Source organism: Hypanus sabinus, chromosome 18 (genome assembly GCF_030144855.1).
Source record: "Hypanus sabinus isolate sHypSab1 chromosome 18, sHypSab1.hap1, whole genome shotgun sequence".
NCBI lineage: Eukaryota > Metazoa > Chordata > Chondrichthyes > Myliobatiformes > Dasyatidae > Hypanus > Hypanus sabinus.
In genome coordinates this window covers 19,420,083-19,438,035 of record NC_082723.1, presented here as the reverse complement: position 1 = coordinate 19,438,035, position 17,953 = coordinate 19,420,083, and the positions used below count along the sequence as shown (strand labels likewise).

At 38.9% G+C, this 17,953-nt stretch overlaps 1 protein-coding gene and 1 long non-coding RNA gene across 2 annotated transcripts in view; one reads left to right on the top strand and one right to left on the bottom strand.

Moving 5' to 3' along the window:
• cfap77 (cilia and flagella associated protein 77) overlaps positions 1-17,953 on the bottom strand; it is a 135,085-nt gene that overhangs the window by 44,005 nt on the left and 73,127 nt on the right. The window contains exons 3-4 of the mRNA XM_059993790.1: positions 9,643-9,742; positions 7,157-7,376 (exon numbers count right to left, since the gene is read on the bottom strand). Of these exons, the coding sequence (XP_059849773.1) occupies positions 7,157-7,376; positions 9,643-9,742 (320 nt within the window). The remainder of the gene's footprint in view (positions 1-7,156; positions 7,377-9,642; positions 9,743-17,953) is intronic.
• Positions 1-17,953, top strand: part of LOC132407382 (uncharacterized) — an 85,385-nt gene that overhangs the window by 27,757 nt on the left and 39,675 nt on the right. The window lies entirely within an intron of this gene.

The window sequence follows — 17,953 nt, the reverse complement described above, 5'->3', positions numbered from 1 at the left end:
ACTCCCCATGAACCGATACAAAAATTATACATTAGTTTGAGGTGTTTGCATGCCCCTCACATGGCAATTTCATGTAGATGTCTTTGCATTTCACCATTGATTTGGTTACTGCTAATTTAACCATGTGCATTGGAATAAAAAAAACCTTGGGGTATAAATGAGCACACGGCAAGTGAAGTATTTAAAGACTTTCAAAAAGCATTGTGAGATACTGATATATACAGAAATATAAACCATTTCTATGGCTAATGAAGAGAAAGTCCCAGGTAAGGAATATAGAAATATTATTTTATTTTGGTACAATGTTTTGATTCAAATGGATTATGTGTCACTTGGGTGACAGGGGGAGAACCTGGCAAGTACTGCAATGAAACCAGTGGCCAAGGTTCAAAGGAAGACAGCCAAACTCTGTTTTGGCCCCAAGGCAGAAGAGTCTGCCTCGGTTAACCTTTGCTGGCTGAAGAAGATGGAGCTTGATGTCAGAGCTAATTATCTTTTGGCTTGCATTATGTGCCACGTTACATGCTATCTTAAACATTCATTCACAATGATGACTTCCATCTACTTTCTTCTCACCAGGCATTCAGCACGATAAAAGCAAAGAGTTTCTCTATTCTGAACAAAACATGTTCAACAACTTTCTATGTACATAAATGCTAACAAAATTATGCACTAATATTCCTGATTTATTACTACATTAAACATGTACATTTTCAGCAATTCAAGACAGTGATAATTTGCTTTAAAAATAGCAAATGTAACTATGACTTACCTGTACAATAGCAATCAGCTTTTAAGAAAATCTATTGTGCCAAGCTTGGATCATTATTGCTTTGAGAAGGTAAATCCATCTTTGGATTTTATTCAATATTATCCTACGCAACAGGTACAACATTGTAGATTTTTCATGTTATTTGTCGTCTTGTTCCCCTAAACACTGTATCCCTGGCAGGGGCTAGTAGGCACAAATTCCAGTCCTTTGCTAATTGCGCTCTGTAAATGCCAACTGAGAGGTTTCAGAGCAGATCAGAATGCCTCCCTGTGGTGAACACCTGGTTTATATTTGATGCATCCCCTTCAGCATTGCTGTTATCTCCAGGTTACTTTGTGGGGAGTTGCAGGAGCCAAACTTTAGTAGGCAAGATAATACAATGCAGCTCTGGTATTCAGTACCAACAGGCCCCATGCATTTTTTCTTCTGTCCAGAATCTAAATTATAATTTAATTCAATCAGATTATTTCCTGAAATTCTGACATCACAGTGGTTATATATTCCAGTTATAATCCTCAACTACAACAAAAAAATTTATGTAGAATATTTATATTTTCTTCATTCCATAGAGGAAAGCCTTTCAGTTTACACAATCTTGGTTCAGGTAATGTTTCCAAACATTGCTTGATTAATCTGTTTCTGAGTAAAATCCACACTCCTTCATCCTTACAAACAATGTGGAGGGATTGCTATCAAACTAAGACCACTGTAGTAATTGTCTATTTTGATAGATAGCAGTTACTAATAAAATCAAGAAGTCATTAAAAAGTCAAAAAATATAGATAACATTTGGGGAAATATTCAACCAAAAATGACATGTGCCAACTTGACTGAACGATTTTAGGTAGAATTTTGGCCTAACAAGCACTAGAATTTGAGTTGCACCCAGTCTGACTCATCACATTAAGAAAGGGTGGAGGTGAAAGGTAAAAATTATAATGTTTAAAATATATTTGGACAGGCACATGGAAAGGAAAGGTTTAGAAGAGGGATACTGGCCAAATGCTGGCAAAAGGGACTAACTCAGCTCAGCAACTTTGTTGACATGGAGGAGTTGGACCAAAGGGCCTGGTTCTATGCAAGATAACTCTTTGACACTATAGCTGTACCAATTTGTGATCTTTGCAAAGGTGTGTTATGAAATGCTTCCTTTCAAAATTAACATGCCATAAGTGTCACTAAATTGCCAGTAAAGTAGGGTTTTAGCAATTTGGCCTTGCCATTTCTGAGGTGTTGAACCAGCATTGTGGTTTTCTTCATTGTTATTACTGAAAGTCTAACAAATAGCCAGAGTTTCATTCATGGGATTTGCAGAACAGCATTGCCATGTTTGTTGGGGTAAAACTCTGTTGAATCTGATGTACAGTAATAAATTCAGTGTGGCATTTTTTATTGATGTATTACAATTGTCAGCATGTGGCCCAATTGATGGCATCTTTGCCACCAACACAAAGGGATATACTACAATAAAATATACACTTTCCACTGCTGAACTCGGAATTGGAAGAGTGTTTCCCAAAGTTAAAGGGTACAGATACACTAGCGAAGAACAATGACCACAAAAGGTATAATCTTTGTACAAAGGGGCTAGGGAAATCATCCAGATCAAAAGTCTTTCACCGCTGGCAGAAAGTTGCCAAAGACATTTTTGTAAAGACATGACAGCAGTGTTCCTGCATTTTGGGGAAGCCCACATTACAAGAATATGAGTTTGCCTGCTTTCTTGGGTTGAGGGAAAAGTAGATAAAGTATTTTTTTTCCTGAATTTGGAGTTCAGTTGACATTCATAATGCAGCAGTGAACATGGAAATCTGAGATAAGGCAGAAATCAGCAGCAGCTGTCTGGAACAATCCTGAGGCTAGGAGATTGATCTTGACCTTGTTGAGCAAAGCAATCAAGGCACACAAGTGAAGTTATGTTTGAGGTCACAATGATGTGAGTGAGAGCAAAGAATGCAGTTTGACCCTTTGGACAGCATGCTTTAGGAGAAACACAGTTAATAAAACGTAGTTATTCTGTAAGTAAATAAGAACTGTCATTTTTCAGACCAGTGAGGTGGAAAATCTCACTGCACATGCATTTTGCTGACACTGTTCAGGACCAATTTTAAACCAGAAAAAAAGTGCTAGTGAGAACAGAAGTTCTGCTGAAAAATAATTTTCTGCTGGGTGGTAAAGTATATCAAAATTTGTGCAAAATTATCGAGTTTAGTTTAATCTGATTTTTAAAAGCAAAACACCCTCATTTTGGACATGCTGACACATTTCTGCCCATAATATTTTAAAATAGTCAATGCAACATTTTCCTCATTATTTAGCTTTAAAATATTTGAAAATATGCTAGCAACACACACAAAATGCTGGTGGAACGCCGCAGGCAGCATCTATAGGAAGAAGCACTGTCGACGTTTCAGGCTGAGACCCTTCATCAGGACTAACTGAAAGAAGAGATAGTAAGAGATTTGAAAGTGGGAGGGGGAGAGGGAGATTTGAAATGCTAGGAGAAGGCAGGAAGGGGAAGGATGAAGCCAAGAGCTGGAAAGGTGATTGGCAAAAGGAATACACAACTGGAAAAGGGAGAGGGTCATGGGACGGGAGGTCTAGGGAGAAAGAAAGGGGGAGGGGAACACCAGAGGGAGATGGAGAGCAGGGAAGGAGTGATTCTGAGAGGGACAGAGAAAAAGTGAGAGAAAAGAAAAAAGGGGGGTGGGTGAGATAAATAAGGGAAGGGGCAAGAATGGGAGGAGGGGCATTAACAGAAGTTAGAGAAATCAATGTTCATGCCATCAGGTTGGAGACTACCCAGACGGAATATAAGGTGTTGTTCCTCCAATCTGAGACTGACTTCATCTTGACAGTAGAGGAGGCCATGGATAGACATATCTAACTTGATAACATTTTCTAACACCCTCCAGGTAAATACAATATCTCCCTTTAATGCTTGCATCTCCATAATGTCAAAGTTCATCACTTGTGCAATAAATTTAATATTCATATACCTAAATATTAAATTTTGTTAAGACATTCACCTGGATTTTGAACCTAATTCTTCATTGAAACGAACCCCAGGTCCTGCCAAAGGGTTTCTGCCCAAAACATCGACTGCACTTTTTTCCATAGATGCTGCCTGGCCTGCTGAGTTCCTCCAGCATTTTGTGTTTGCTTGCAGGTTTTCAGTCAGATTTGTGAAAATGATGATCAGTTGTCGGTAACATTCAGCACTAGTTTGTATGCAAATGTTTGCCAGCATGGAAAATAAAAGTCCTGGGTGTGTCAATATTTAATATTCTGCATTTTAAGTTTTAGCCCAATGGCATGTGTACTTATTTGTACAAACTCTGATTGAGAGGTATGATTTTTGGTTTTTTTTTGCTTGGAGGAATGATGGGAAGTTCAAAGATTTTCACTAAGGTGTCAGAAAGAAATGAGAAGGGAAACTCGAAGGGATTAAGGGCCATGGAGGGATGGGTCAGGAAGGGGAGCTGCAGAGATTGATCAAAGGAGTGCTGGACTTCAGGAGTAGTGATGGGGAAATCAGATTAGTGTTGAGATCAGAGTGACACTGAGGCAGCAATCTTGAGGGCAGTCAGTACTGGTGGTGGGGGTTTGCAGAGATTGAGGAGGGCTGGTCACTAGTGGAGGGTTGGTGTTTGTGGAGTTGGGTAATCATGGAACTGTAGATTAGCAGATCAACTTGGTAATGTGGTAAAAGCACTGCAACTCCTTTGCTCCATAATCAGAACATTTTAATGTCATTTTACCTTTTAGGCAATATGGGTTGTAAGTAGGAATCCTGTTTAAAAATAATAGTCATTGTCTCCTTAACTGCTTCAGCAATTTATCCATCGTCTGGCAGCAGATTAGTCACCTGACCTTGACCTGCCTCTTATAATTTTAACTACCCATTTGGCACAAGCACTTTCATATCTGTGGCTAAAGTTAGAAGCACATGGTTACAAAAATTAAATGAGGTATGAATAATTGACAAACAAGCAGATCTTTGAAAAGAATAGGATCAATGGGATTAAACACCTTGAAAAATTGACAAAAAATGAAGTTACAAAAGAGGCAGAGTAAATTATTCCAAGGTCCAATTTGAAATCTCAGAATAAAAGAACACAAATAACTTTTTATTTTGTGTTAGATCACAATCGTAGCTATGGTATGTGAAAAACGAGGAAAAGAATTACTTTCACTGAAATCTACAGCATGTAATTTCCCCTTAATCAATGTACTTTTAAATCAATTTAATGATCTACAGATTTCATGATCTTATGATGGACTTGGCTGACTTAACTTTCAAGCAAACAGGTATGGTACCTTTAGGTGGACTAAGGTTTATCGCCATGGCCAGAAAAGAGGCAGGAGGGAGAGTCATCCAAGGATGTGCTGTGGACAGCTCCCATGTGTTGCCACATATTCTGGCACCAGCATCGCATGCCCACCATGTTCAGTGGAACAACATGAGCAGCAGCCACAAAACAAACAAAAGAACAATGGTAAAACAAGCCCCTTTCCCGCCCTCACACACAAACTTTCATATGTGCAAATACAAACGTGTGCTCCCAATTGCCCAGTTATGAGTGAAGTAAAATGAGCCTGAAATCACAGTTCATTCCAGATAATGCAAATTGGTTAATATAAAAATAAACTGCAACACATGATTGAATGTCTATGCTAGTGCATCCAGGTCACAGTTCTTAATAGAATGAAGGAAAATCTGCCACAGACTTTTTCATTGAAGCAAGGGGAGCTAAAGTACAGCTTCTAGCTGTGGTCTTGTCCTCTGCCTACCTCTTGTCCTGAGCTACATTGCTCCATCTCAATAAATAATTTTGCAACCAGAAATTTGTAAATAATTGCTCCACTCAGGGCAAGCCAATTTTCACCAGCTTTTCACCGTTTGTTTTTTGAGATGTGTGATGTGCCACATTAATGAGAACACATCATTAACATCCTCATTATCTTCAGGGAAGAATAAAGGAGATTCATAAAGTAAACCTTTGACAAGATGCTGTACATGAGGCTGCTTAACAAGATAAGAGACCATGGTATTAGAGGAAAGATACTAGCATGGATTTAAAAACAAATTGGCTAGTTTCATTAATTGATAGAGAGCAGTGGTGTTCTGCAGGAGTCAGTATAGGGACTGCTTCTTTTCATGTTGTATGTCAATGATTTGGATGACAGAATTGATGACTTTGTGGCCAAGTTTGCAGATGATACAAAGACAGGTGGAGGGAGGGACAGGTAGTGTTGAGGTAGCAGGGATCATGCAGAAGGACTTGGACAGATTTGGAGAATAGGTAAAGAAGTGGCAGCTGGAATGTAGTGTAGGGAAGTGTATGATCACATATTTTGGTAGGAGGAATAAGGGCGTAGACTATTTTCTAAATGGGGAGAAAACTCAAAAATCAGAGATACATAAGGACTTCAGAGTCCTTGTACAGAATACCCTAAAGGTTAACTTGCAAGTTGCGTCAATGGTAAGAAAGGCTAATGAAATGCTAGCAGTCATTTCAAGAACACTAAAATATAAGAGCAAGGAAATGATACTGAGGCTTTATAAGGCATTGGTTAGACTGTACTTGTAGTACTATAAGCAGTTTTGGGCCCCTTATCTAAGAAAAAATGTGCTGGCATTGAAGAGGGTTCAAAAGAGGTTCACAAGAATGAATCCAGGAATGAAAGGGTTAATGTGTGAGGAGCATTTGATGGCTGGCCTGTACTCACCAGAAGAATGAAGGGGGATCTCATTGAAACCTATTGAATGCTGAAAGGCCTAGACAGAGTAGATGTGGAGAGGATGTTTCCAATAGTGGGTGAGTCTAGGACCAGAGTACATAGCCTTAGCATAGAGGGATATCCATTCAGAACAGAGATGAGAAGGAATATCTTTCACCAGAGGATGGTGAATTTGTGCAATTCTTTGCCATGGACAGCTGTGGAGGCCAAGGCATTGGGGATATTTGAAATGGAGGTTGATAGGTTCTTGGCTGTTGCTCCTTCCTGTGCCTTGTGACGCATCAGGTGGCAACCTTGCTGTTTCTTTAGTATTTTGTCTTTTTTATGAGATTGAGTTGCTAGATCGACACTCAACCCAATAGGGATGGAAAGTGTGCAAGGAGACGGTTGGATATTAACCCAGGACTACGCACCTAAGCGATATGGCTGACACTACACCACCAGCGGCTAGGTTCCTGGTTAGTCAGGGTGTAAAAAATGATGGGGAAAAGGCAGGAGAATAGGGTTGAAGGTGATGTATTATCTCTTATGACAGAATGGTGGAGAAGATTCAACAGGCTGAATGGCCTAATTCCATTCCCATGTCTTATGGTTATAGGCAGTAATGATTAAAATAAGGATATATTTTTAATGTCTTACCGGGTGGACATTCCATGAGTTATATCAGGAAGCACAGGCTCTTTCTTTTCTTCTTTATGTGTTATATTTCCAATGTCATGTGTTGCCCTGAATTGGTAGATCTCTCGTGGAGTTACCAGTCCAGCTTTAATTGCTGCTTTGTTTAGTGTAGCAAAGTTACGCTTCAGTTTTTGCAGCTTTGCCTGTGCTTTGGGTTGGGTACTTCGCCATTGACCAATAGCTGAGTTTAAAAAAAAAATTGAAAACTCATCTTAAAATGTTACATGTACAGAAGCGCAAATTTTCTTTCCTGACCTATTATTAAATGAACTGATACCATGCCCAATCTCGTTCACAATTTTTTCCCTCCATTTATAGTTTCTTTCATTCTTCAGTATTGTGCAACCAAATGAAATGTGAAACCAATTTAGAATGTTTGTTATCATGTCATTAAAAAATTCAACGATGTGCTTGTTAATATGAGTCACCCTTGCACTCCTGATCTGATTTCCGTGCCAAAGGTACGCTGAATGATGTGTGTAATGAACTGCAAGAGAACTTTAGTAATGTGCCGTAAGTTCACCCATAATTGGGAGCCACAAGAGAAAGTCTTTTTATCACAGCACAGATTATTTACATTTATCCTTTGGCTCCCTGCACCATTCCTGCATAACCACACTTTGATCCCCAGTTTGCTCCCTGATTCCTTGATTGCTGCCTTGGAGCTACAATCCCCTGCACTGAAAATGCTGAGTCCTGGAACCCTCTCAGTAATCAAGGCCCTATTTCTCTCTATAATGCCAATACCCAATCCATGCCATTAAACTCTCTGCAATTTCTCTCTCCAATCCTGATCCCCAATGCCCTTCTTAAAGTCACAACTTGATCACTCTCATAAAACTGATTTCCTAAAGCTAATTCTTGATTTAGCTACTTAATGTTGGTTCTTGACCTCCCCAACCCCCATAATATCCCTTGCTCTCCAAAATACTGTTTTCTTGATCTGTAATGATGATTCCCAATGCAGCATATCTTCCCAACTGCTGATCCTAGTTCAGTGGTTCATCCCAAAATTCTGCCATATGTGAGACTGAAATGTGCTAAAGGTCTTGGGTATGATGCAGATTTAGTAGTCAATCCAGGGAGCAAAAAAAAAGGATTCCTGTGTTAAGTAATAATCATTCAGGGCAAAGTCAACCCCAGCCTATGAATGAAGATTGCCAAGATGCAAGCTTGGGTCTTAAAAGAAGAGAGAGCAAGGACAGAATAAGCTACAAACTTCCAATGCCCTTTGGTGACAGACAAGATATTGGAGGTCTGGCTGTTGTGATAATTTGTTTAAAAATGGCTGGACTAAGTTATAAGTCACAATCTCACCATGGTGGTGGGCAAATTGTTAGAGAGATAAAAAAGGGGAGGAGTATTAGTTAGTACTTGAAGAGAGAATGTTTAATAAATGTTAGTCAGTATGCGTTTTGAGCAGACAGCAAATAATATCCATGAGTGTAGCTTATTTAATGTAGGTTACTTGGACCTTAGCAAGGTATTGGCAGTCTCACATGATATGTCGATCCAGAAACTAAAGTCTTGTGGAATGCTAAGGAAAGCAGCAAGCTAGATTTAAAAATTGCCTCGATAGCATTATCCTCCACTTTCTGCTAAAGAGAAATTTTACTTACCGTGCAGGGGAATGCAGTGGCATACTGTATTAGGTTTGTTGTCTTTTGTGGCATGTACAAATTCTATAGACAAATGTAGGGGTGCCAAAAAAAAAGAGAGATTTGCTGAGTATATGAACATTAGCGCAGTGGTTAATAGTGAGTAGACAAGTCCGATGTTACAGGAGAATATTAATGGACTGGTGAAGCAAATATGAAAAGTGGTATTTGAAAAACAATAGAAGTGTGAGGTAAAGCATTTAAGGAAGACAAACAAGGAATCCATAATAAATGATTTTAAAAAAGTGCAGGTACTGGAAATCTGAAATAAAAACAGAAAATGCTAGGAATACATAGTAGATTGGACATTTTTGGAAAGAAAAACTGAGTACACATTACACTTGTCAGAAGATAAAGCTGGTTAGGTCATTTTCTTAATAACAAACAGTACTGGAGAGATTGAATTAAACTATATAAAATGATGAGGGGCTTTGACATCATAATTTATATGGATCTATTTCCCCTACCAGAGAGGTCAATAACCAGGATAAGAGGCATTGAGAAAAATATTTTTTCACTAATGGGCAGTTGTGATTTGAAACTCACTGCCTGAAAGTGAGACAGAGAGGGGAAAAAAGTCATCACCAAATTTAAGAAGCATCCAGGCAAGCATTTGAACAGTATTACATAGAGAGCTATAGGCCAAAAGCTGGGAAATGGGATTCATCTTGAAATCCATTCTTTGGTAACATTGACCCAATACTCTGAATGGTTCTTTCAATTCTATGACAGTATTAAAGTTAGCCCTAAGACTTCTACAACATAAAATTCAAAACTGTGCCTCATTACCTGCAGGAACTCCACCATCAAAGACTCTGTGATATGTCCCATACACATAATTTGGTCCTGGTAGTTTAGTGCCATTCCTTTTCGGCTTGCCAAGTTCTGACTAAAAGAGACAATAAATAGCATTAGCTAGTTAATGAAACAGTCCTTGTAGTCTGCATTTTATCATTCTAGTATCTAAATATAAAAGATTGAAATAAAGGATGCAGCCTTCTAGAATACACAGAACTGTAATCAAGAATAAATAGCTATTTTTTCCCTTTCTAAAATCCTGATTTAATAACTCTTATCTGGAACCACAATGCTTTTAGTTCCCCAAACTATAAAACAAATTGATTTAACTTTGTGAATGTAATTAAATTTATTTTATTTATTAATCACCCTAAACCCCACACCAGTCCTACTGAAGCTAAGTGACTGTAGTAACTTGTGACACTGAGTTATGTGGTGACTTTTGTCAGGGCAACAGAAAAGCTTCTAGCTTATTGTATGATTTGTGCTGTCTGGTCAATATAGCACTGTCTTCTCCACAACCATGCCACATGCATATCTGAAATAATCAGCTGGTTAAGGCAAATACAAAACACTGGAGGAGCTCAGCAAATCAGGCAGCATCTATGGAGGAAAATGGAGAGCCAATGTTTTGGGTTGAGACCGTTCATCTATTAGAAAGATAGAGGAGGATAGCCAGTACAAAAAGGTAGAGGGAAGGGGTGCAGTGAAAGCAGGTAGGTGATTGGTGGATCCAAATGAAGGGTTGGGGTTGGCAGGTAAATAGGGGAGAGAAGAGTGCACTGGAAGCTGGGAGAAGATGGATGCAATCTAATAGGAGAGGAAAGTAGAAAACTGAATAAAGGGAGAAAGGTGTGCAAAGAGAGGAGAGCTGTGGAGGAGTACAAGGGTGGATGAGTAAATGGGAAGCGTAGAGGAGGAGAAAAAGGCAAGGTAATAGAAGCTAGGTAGATTAGGAGGGGAGATAAAAGGGACAGAAAAGAAATAGTTACTGAAAGTTGGAGAACTCAATGTTCATACCACCAGGTTGCAAACTGTCCAGCTGAAATGAGAGGTACCATTTCCCCAATTTGCATTTAGCTTCAAATTGGCAATTGAGAAGGCTGAGGACCAGCATGTTGTTATGGGAGTGGGAGGAAGAATTAAAATGTCTGGCAAGAATGAGATCCAGATGGCCATGATGGATGGAATGAAGGTGGTCACCCAATCTGTGTCCAATCTTACTAATGCAGAGGAGGCCACAATGGGAGCAAAGGATGCAATCAATGATGTTGGGGGATATGCATATGAAAGACTGTTTCACCTGTTTAGGGCCCTGGATAGTGGTGAGGGAAGACATGCAAGGACAGGTGTTATACCTTTTACAGTTACAGTGGAAAGTGTTGTGGAGGAAAAATGGTATGTGGGAAGGATGAGTGGACTAGGGAGTCTGGAGAGAGTGATCCCTGCAGAAAGTGGAAAAGAGGGGAGGGGACAATGTAGCTAGATAGTTGTGAAGAGTGATATGCTAAATGAGCAGGTGATTTGTTGGTAGGTGTGAATGAGAAGAGTTCTATTCCTGTTCTTCTTGGAGACAGATGGGGTAAGGGCAGAAACATGGGAAAAAGAAATTATGTAGTGGGGGGCATGAATGCTCTGTTTTCTGGCAAAGGTAAAGATCTCAGAAGTGCTAGAGTGGAAGGTTCCTACTGAGAACCGACGGAGGTGGAGGAATTGAGAAAAAGAAATGGCATCCTTGCAAATGACAGGGTGGGAGGAGATGTATAGTACAGTAGTAGTTGTGGCCATCAGTGGGTTGGTAGTAGATGTTAGTGGTGAATTTTACTATCCTAGGTTTGAAAATTGTACTACTTGCATTCTATGAAATTGGCCTTATTAATTAATTATTTGAATGACATATAGGGTTATATTTGTAATACATATTCAGAGATGGACTATTATACTTTTAGCAATGAATGTGCAATGAAAACATAATCTACAGGTGGATAAAGCAGTTTTGAGAACAAATAGATAATTTTATTATGGTTTTCATAAAGTGCTGGTGAACATGTGAAATTTCAATGGACTAGACTCAATACATTTTATAGACCTTGGTAAAGTTTCCTTACTAACATACATGAAAATTGAAACTCATAAGGTATTATTGGCCAGCACATCATCAAATATGCATTCCTGCTATTAGTAACTGCAAAAAAGCACACCATTTTAGGAAAAGATCATTAAATTTTGTAGAACCTGGTATCTCAAAATGTACATTATTATAGTTTTATAGTCTTTATGAATATATAATTACTTTTGAAAGCCTATTGGAGTCCAGAATGTGGCCTGTGAGTGAACTGGCATAATAATGGATCTTTAGTGCACCCCTATGCTATTGTCAAGCAATTGCACAAGGAAATCAGTGTATGCGAGTTTTAGTCTTTATTCTACGAAGCTGTTTTCTGAGGCTATTGAATTTCATGATTAATTTTTAGATGGAGTTAATCTTTGATCAATACCTATTTAATTTTAATAAAAGTAGGAAAATGCTAATAAATCAAAATATTTATATGACCAATGCACTGAACTATTATTAATCATCAGCAGTTGTAGAAAGAGAATCACAACATCTCTTCAAATACTGAGACATATTTTTGCAAAATCAAATTTTCCCAAAATTTATAACATAATATTTTTACTTCCAAAATTTCCTTAAAATATTCAGTTTCCAGATAATTTGTGTGGCTGATAACTTGCTTATTATTTTACCTAAAAATGTACAGTTTTCTTTTGTAACATCATAGAAGTAACTGATGTCAAAAGGTAATTCATGATATTTGGAGAAATACCAGTGAATTTCAGAATCAAATTTAGTATTCATTTATATTCATGTTTACTTATAATACTAAGGAATTAATTCACCTGAATCAATGAGAGCTCAGATTACTGCATGTAGCTTATGGATGGTAAAACAAGTTCCTGCCATTTTACAGAACTGCTGAATCAAGGAAACAAAGATCATCCTTTTTATTTAGTTTTAAAATGAATTCCCCCTGTGAACATTTTGGCTTTTCAGTATTTGAGGGATTAACTGACCTCCCGACTGCATCTATATTTCTTTAACCTGTCTCCATGGTGAAGTCATTCTGGGAATAAAGTCGCCAGAAGATAAAGAGCCGATTGGATGTTCTTTCAGCCAATACTGCTAGTGATCATTTGCATATCATCTGATCTGGGTGCTCTGAAGAGCCGAGGAATGCCTAAAAATGGTGGTTGTTCTTTTCACATCTGAACAAAACAAGTCTCATTATCTTTCCTGTGAAAATCTGGCCAAGAGTGCTCTTTGGAGAAGAAACCTGACAAAATACGTAACAACAATGCAGCAAATCTCCACTTAACTCTCGAGTGTCAACGTGCCATTTCTGGCAATACATTCCAAAATAGTGAAGGATTAGAATTTCCCACTTTTTGTGCAAAGCAACATTCTTATCACTCAGTGATTCAATGGGAAATAGTTTTAGAAAATTAAAGAGATGCTAACCATTCTGTCATTTTTTTTAAAGTTTGCCTAAACCCAACCTCATGAAATAATATTTATGTCTCTGACTGTTTGAGCTTAGCCTGATTAATTCAATAGTCATACAAATGTAATCTACACTTACTTAGCTTCCCTACCCATACTTGCACAAATTCCTGTTTAAAAACCAATCTAATCACCTGTAATTTAAGCTGTACATGCTACAGACCATAAACATAATTTTAATTGAAGACCTCTGAGTGGGAAACTTGTGATGAAGGAAAAAAAACTGATAGCAAATCGATCAAAATTAGGTAAACTATCAGCATTACAAACAATAGTTTCTGGTCTTCAGCAGGCCAATATCTTTTTTGCTGGGGTTCTGTGTTGGGTCTTGCACTAGCATCCTGTGAGTGGAACAGGGCAAAGGGTAACATTGCAATACACCAAACATCCCTTAGGGGGCAACTGGGAAAATGGATGTAACCACTTGAAGGAAATAGTCTCGGGGGATGGAAAATTGCTTTGTGGCCTTGTGATTTCCTTTTCAATGTTTTCAGTTTTTCAAGGCTTGCCTTGAGCAGAAAAAAATGACAAAAAGCTCAGCAGGTGGCATGAACTAGTATCACATGTCCCTGTATTAGTTGATTCTGGCTTTGCTCCCTAGTTCAGAGACAAGGGTGTAAAATCTTGGTTGATAATTCAGTGCAGTAACGTCAGCTTTTTGTCAGAGAAGCCATTGATCTGAGGGAGCATTAAAACTAAGGTCTTAGCTGCTCTTCAGATGAATGTAAAGCATTCCATAGAACAATTTTGATGATTATCAGTATTTCTCAATTGGTATATTGGTAAATTGGTTTATTATTGTCACATATACCAAGGTACAGTGGAAAATTTGTCTTGCATATTGTCCACATAGATAAATACATTACAACAGCGCATTAAGTTAGTATAAACAATAACAGTGCAGAATAAAGTGAATCAGTACACAGGAAGTGTAGTGCAGGTAGACAGCAAGGTGCAGGATGACAATGAGGTAGATTGTAAGGTCAAGAGTCCACCTTATCAGACTAGGGAACCATTCAATAGTCTTATAGATGCTGCCCTTGAGCCTGGTGATATGTGCTTTCATACTTTTGAATTTTTTGACTGATGGGAAGGAAAAGAAAATAGTATATCTGGGTGGGTGGGGATCATTGATTATGTTGGTTGCTTTACTGAAGGAGCAAGAAATGTAGGCAGAGTTCATGGAAGGGAGGCTGGTTTCTGTGATGTGCTCTGCAGTTTATTGTGGTCATAGTCAGAGCAGTTGTTATACCAAGACACAATGCATGTGGTAGGATACTTTCTATGATGCATCAATAAAAATAGGTGAGGTGGCCACCATCCCCTTCTTGACATCAATGACCAGCTCTTTTACTTTGATAACATTGAGGGAAAGGTTCTTTTTTAAAAAAAATCTAGTGTTTTCCCAGTGTATATGATGAATAAACTCTCCTCGGGCTTCCAGCTGGGTACAGGTATCAATTATAACCGACGTTTCGATAACAAACTCTGCCATCTTCAATCATGATGATTGCCCAAGCATTATCCCTGATGAAGCTAGCAGAGTTTGTCATTGAAATGTCGGTTATAATTGATACCCGTACCCGGCTGGAAGCCCGAGAAGAGCTTACTCAGAAAGGTTGTTGTCATGACAACATATCACTAGGCTCTCTATCTCCTTCCTGCATCTCCATTTGAGTTACGGTCCTCTAGTGTGGTATTATCTGCAAACTTCTGGTACTACTAAATTGGTACCACTAAACCAGGTTACCTTAATGTTATCACATTGCTAACTATGGAATTTTGTGTTTAAATATGTATTTCCTTTCAGTACAACACTAACTACACTTTAACACATCATTAACTGCAAGATGTTCTCTTGGAAATGCATAGCTGAAACATGGAGGTTGTTCAGGGACCACTTGCATCATCAGCATGGAGTTATGGATAGGTTTGTCTCATTAAGACGGGGTAAATATGGTAGGGGAAATGAACCTCAGTTGAGGGTAGAGGTGGAACATTTAGTCAAGAGAAAGAAAGAAACATAAGTTTAGGAAACTAAAATCAGACAGCTCTGTTGAGAATTATAAAGGAGCTTAAGAAGGAATTTAGTACAGCTAGAATGGGACATGATAAGACCTTAGAGAGTAGGATTACAGAAAACTGAGGCAGAGTTGGTGGGGAAGGTCTTCAATGAATACTTTGCTTCAGTGCTCACCAGGAAGAGGGACTTTGACAAATGAAGCTCACTGTAGAACAGGCTAATATGATGGATCAGATTAGGGTTAAATTTAGTGCTTTTGAAAAACATTAGGATTGATAAACCCTGGTTCCAGATAGGATATAATCCAGTTAGCACAGGAAGTGAGGAAAGATTGCTGGAGCATTGATAATGATCTTTATGTTTTCTCTGACCACATGAATGGTACAAGAGGACTGGAGGATGAGAAGTAATGTTCTGTAATTCAAGAAAGGTCATAGGGATAATTCTGGACATTATAGACCATCAATGGTGGGGAAACTATTGGAGTGGATTCTTAGGAATAGGGTTTCCAAACATTTGGAGAGGCATAATCTTATTAGGGATAGTCAGTATGGTTGATCGAGTTTTTTTGAAAAGGTTAAAAAACAAATTGATGAAGACAGAGTGGCAGATATGGTGTATATGGATTGTATTAGGACGTTTGCAAGGCTCATCTTGGTAGGCATATCTAGAAAGTCATGAGGCACAGACTCAACAGAAACTTGGCTGAATGTATTCAGAATTGATTTCCCACAGAAGAAAGGGAGTGGTAGTAAATGGAGCATAGTCTAAACATGAGAGATTCTGTAATGCTAGAAATCTAAAGCAACACACACATGATGTTGAAGGAATTCAGTACAACAGGCAACATCTATGGAGGGGAAATTGTCACCATTTTGGACTGAGACCCTTTTTGAGGACTGGAAAGGAAGGGGGTAGAAGCCAAAAGAAGGTGGGGAAGGGGAACAATAGGTGAGCAGATGAGAGGGAAGGTAATGACTGATCAATCCCCCTTCATCACTTCTCTCGTTTCTGAGTCCATTTGGTTACCCTCCTGCCCTTTCTTGTCTCATCTGTCAACCACCTCTCTCTGGATCCCCTCCTCCTTCTCTTTTTTCCATGGTCTACTGTCCTCTATCAGATTTCTTCTTAAGCCCTTTACCTCTTCTACTGATCCTTCTCAGCTTCATCCACCCACCTTCCCCTCACTTGTCTGACCTATCACTTGCCAGCTGGTATTCCTTCCCCTCCCTCGCCTTCTTATTTCGGCCTCTTATCCTTTTCTATCCAGTTCTGATGAAGGGTTTCAGCCCAAAACATCAACTGTTTATTCCCCCTTCTTAGATGTTGCTTGATTTGCAAAGTTCCTCCAGCAATTTATTTATTAAGCATTTTCAGCCTGGAGGTTGGTGGCTAATGACGGCAAGTACAGTACCTGTTCTGGAACCCCTGCTTTTTAAGATTTTTATAAATGACTTGGATGAGAAGGTGGAGGGGTGGATTAATCAGTTCGCAGATAACATGAAGATTGGAGGTGTTGTGGTTAGTGTAGAAGGTAGTCAAGGGTTACAAGCTGATATAAAAAGGATGCAGAGTTGGACAAAGAAATGCCAGATAGAGTTCAATCTGTAAATGTGTGAAATGATATACTTTGGAAGATTGTACTTGAAGGCAAAATACATCATTAAAGGCAGGATTTCTAGCAGTGTGGAAGACCAGAGGGATTTTGGGGTTCAAGTCCATAGATCCCTCAAATTTACTACACATGTTGATAGATTGGTTAAGAAGGCACATGGTGTGCAGGGCCTCATTAGTCAGGAGACAGGGTTCATGAGCTATGAGTTAATGTTGCAGCTCTATAAAACTCTGGATAGGCCACTTAGACTATAGTGTTCAGTTTGCCTCATTATATGAAGGATGTGGAAGCTTCAGAGATGGTGGAGAGGGTTACCAGAATGCTAGCTAGATTAAAGAACATGTCTTATGAGGAAAAATTTAGCAAGCTAGAGGTTTTCTTTTTGGAGAGACGGAGAATGAGAGGCGAATTGATAGAGGTGAATAAGATTATGAGAGACAGATTGGATAGTCAGCACTTTTTTCCCCAGGGCAGCAAAGGCCAATACCACAGGACATTTGTTTAAGGTGAGTGGAGGGAAGTTTAGGGGAGATGTCAAAGATAGTTTTTACAGAAAAAAACAGTAGTGTGTCCCTGGAATGCACTACTGGGAATGGTCATAGAAGCTAATAAAATAGAGATATTTAAAAGACTCTTAGATAGGCACATAGGTGTAAACAAGATGGATGGGCACAGACTGTCTGGGAAGGAAGGATTAGATTGACCACTGAGAATATGGGGCCAGCAACACCAGTGACCAACACGACAAATGGTGACATCCTGCAGACAGTTCACAAAACTATTACTTCTTCTTGTTTTAAATATACTTCTACTAATCTGTGTGAGCTTGGAGACTGTAATTTATATTTTGCTAATATGTTTTTGGGCTGACTGAACGATCTGTCACTTTTGCAAGGAAATTCGGCATGGTTGAGAGCAAGGTTGAAAATGGGGTGTGTGGCCTAATGGTGGAACTCGAACCCATGATCAGCTTCGATTTTCAACCAACTCACTGATTAAAACATTGAGAAAGATTGAAATCAATGAGGAAAATGAGCTGGTGTTCAACACTGTCTGCCTGCATTTGACTGGTCTCCCTCTCCTCTCACTTGCTGCTGCTGGA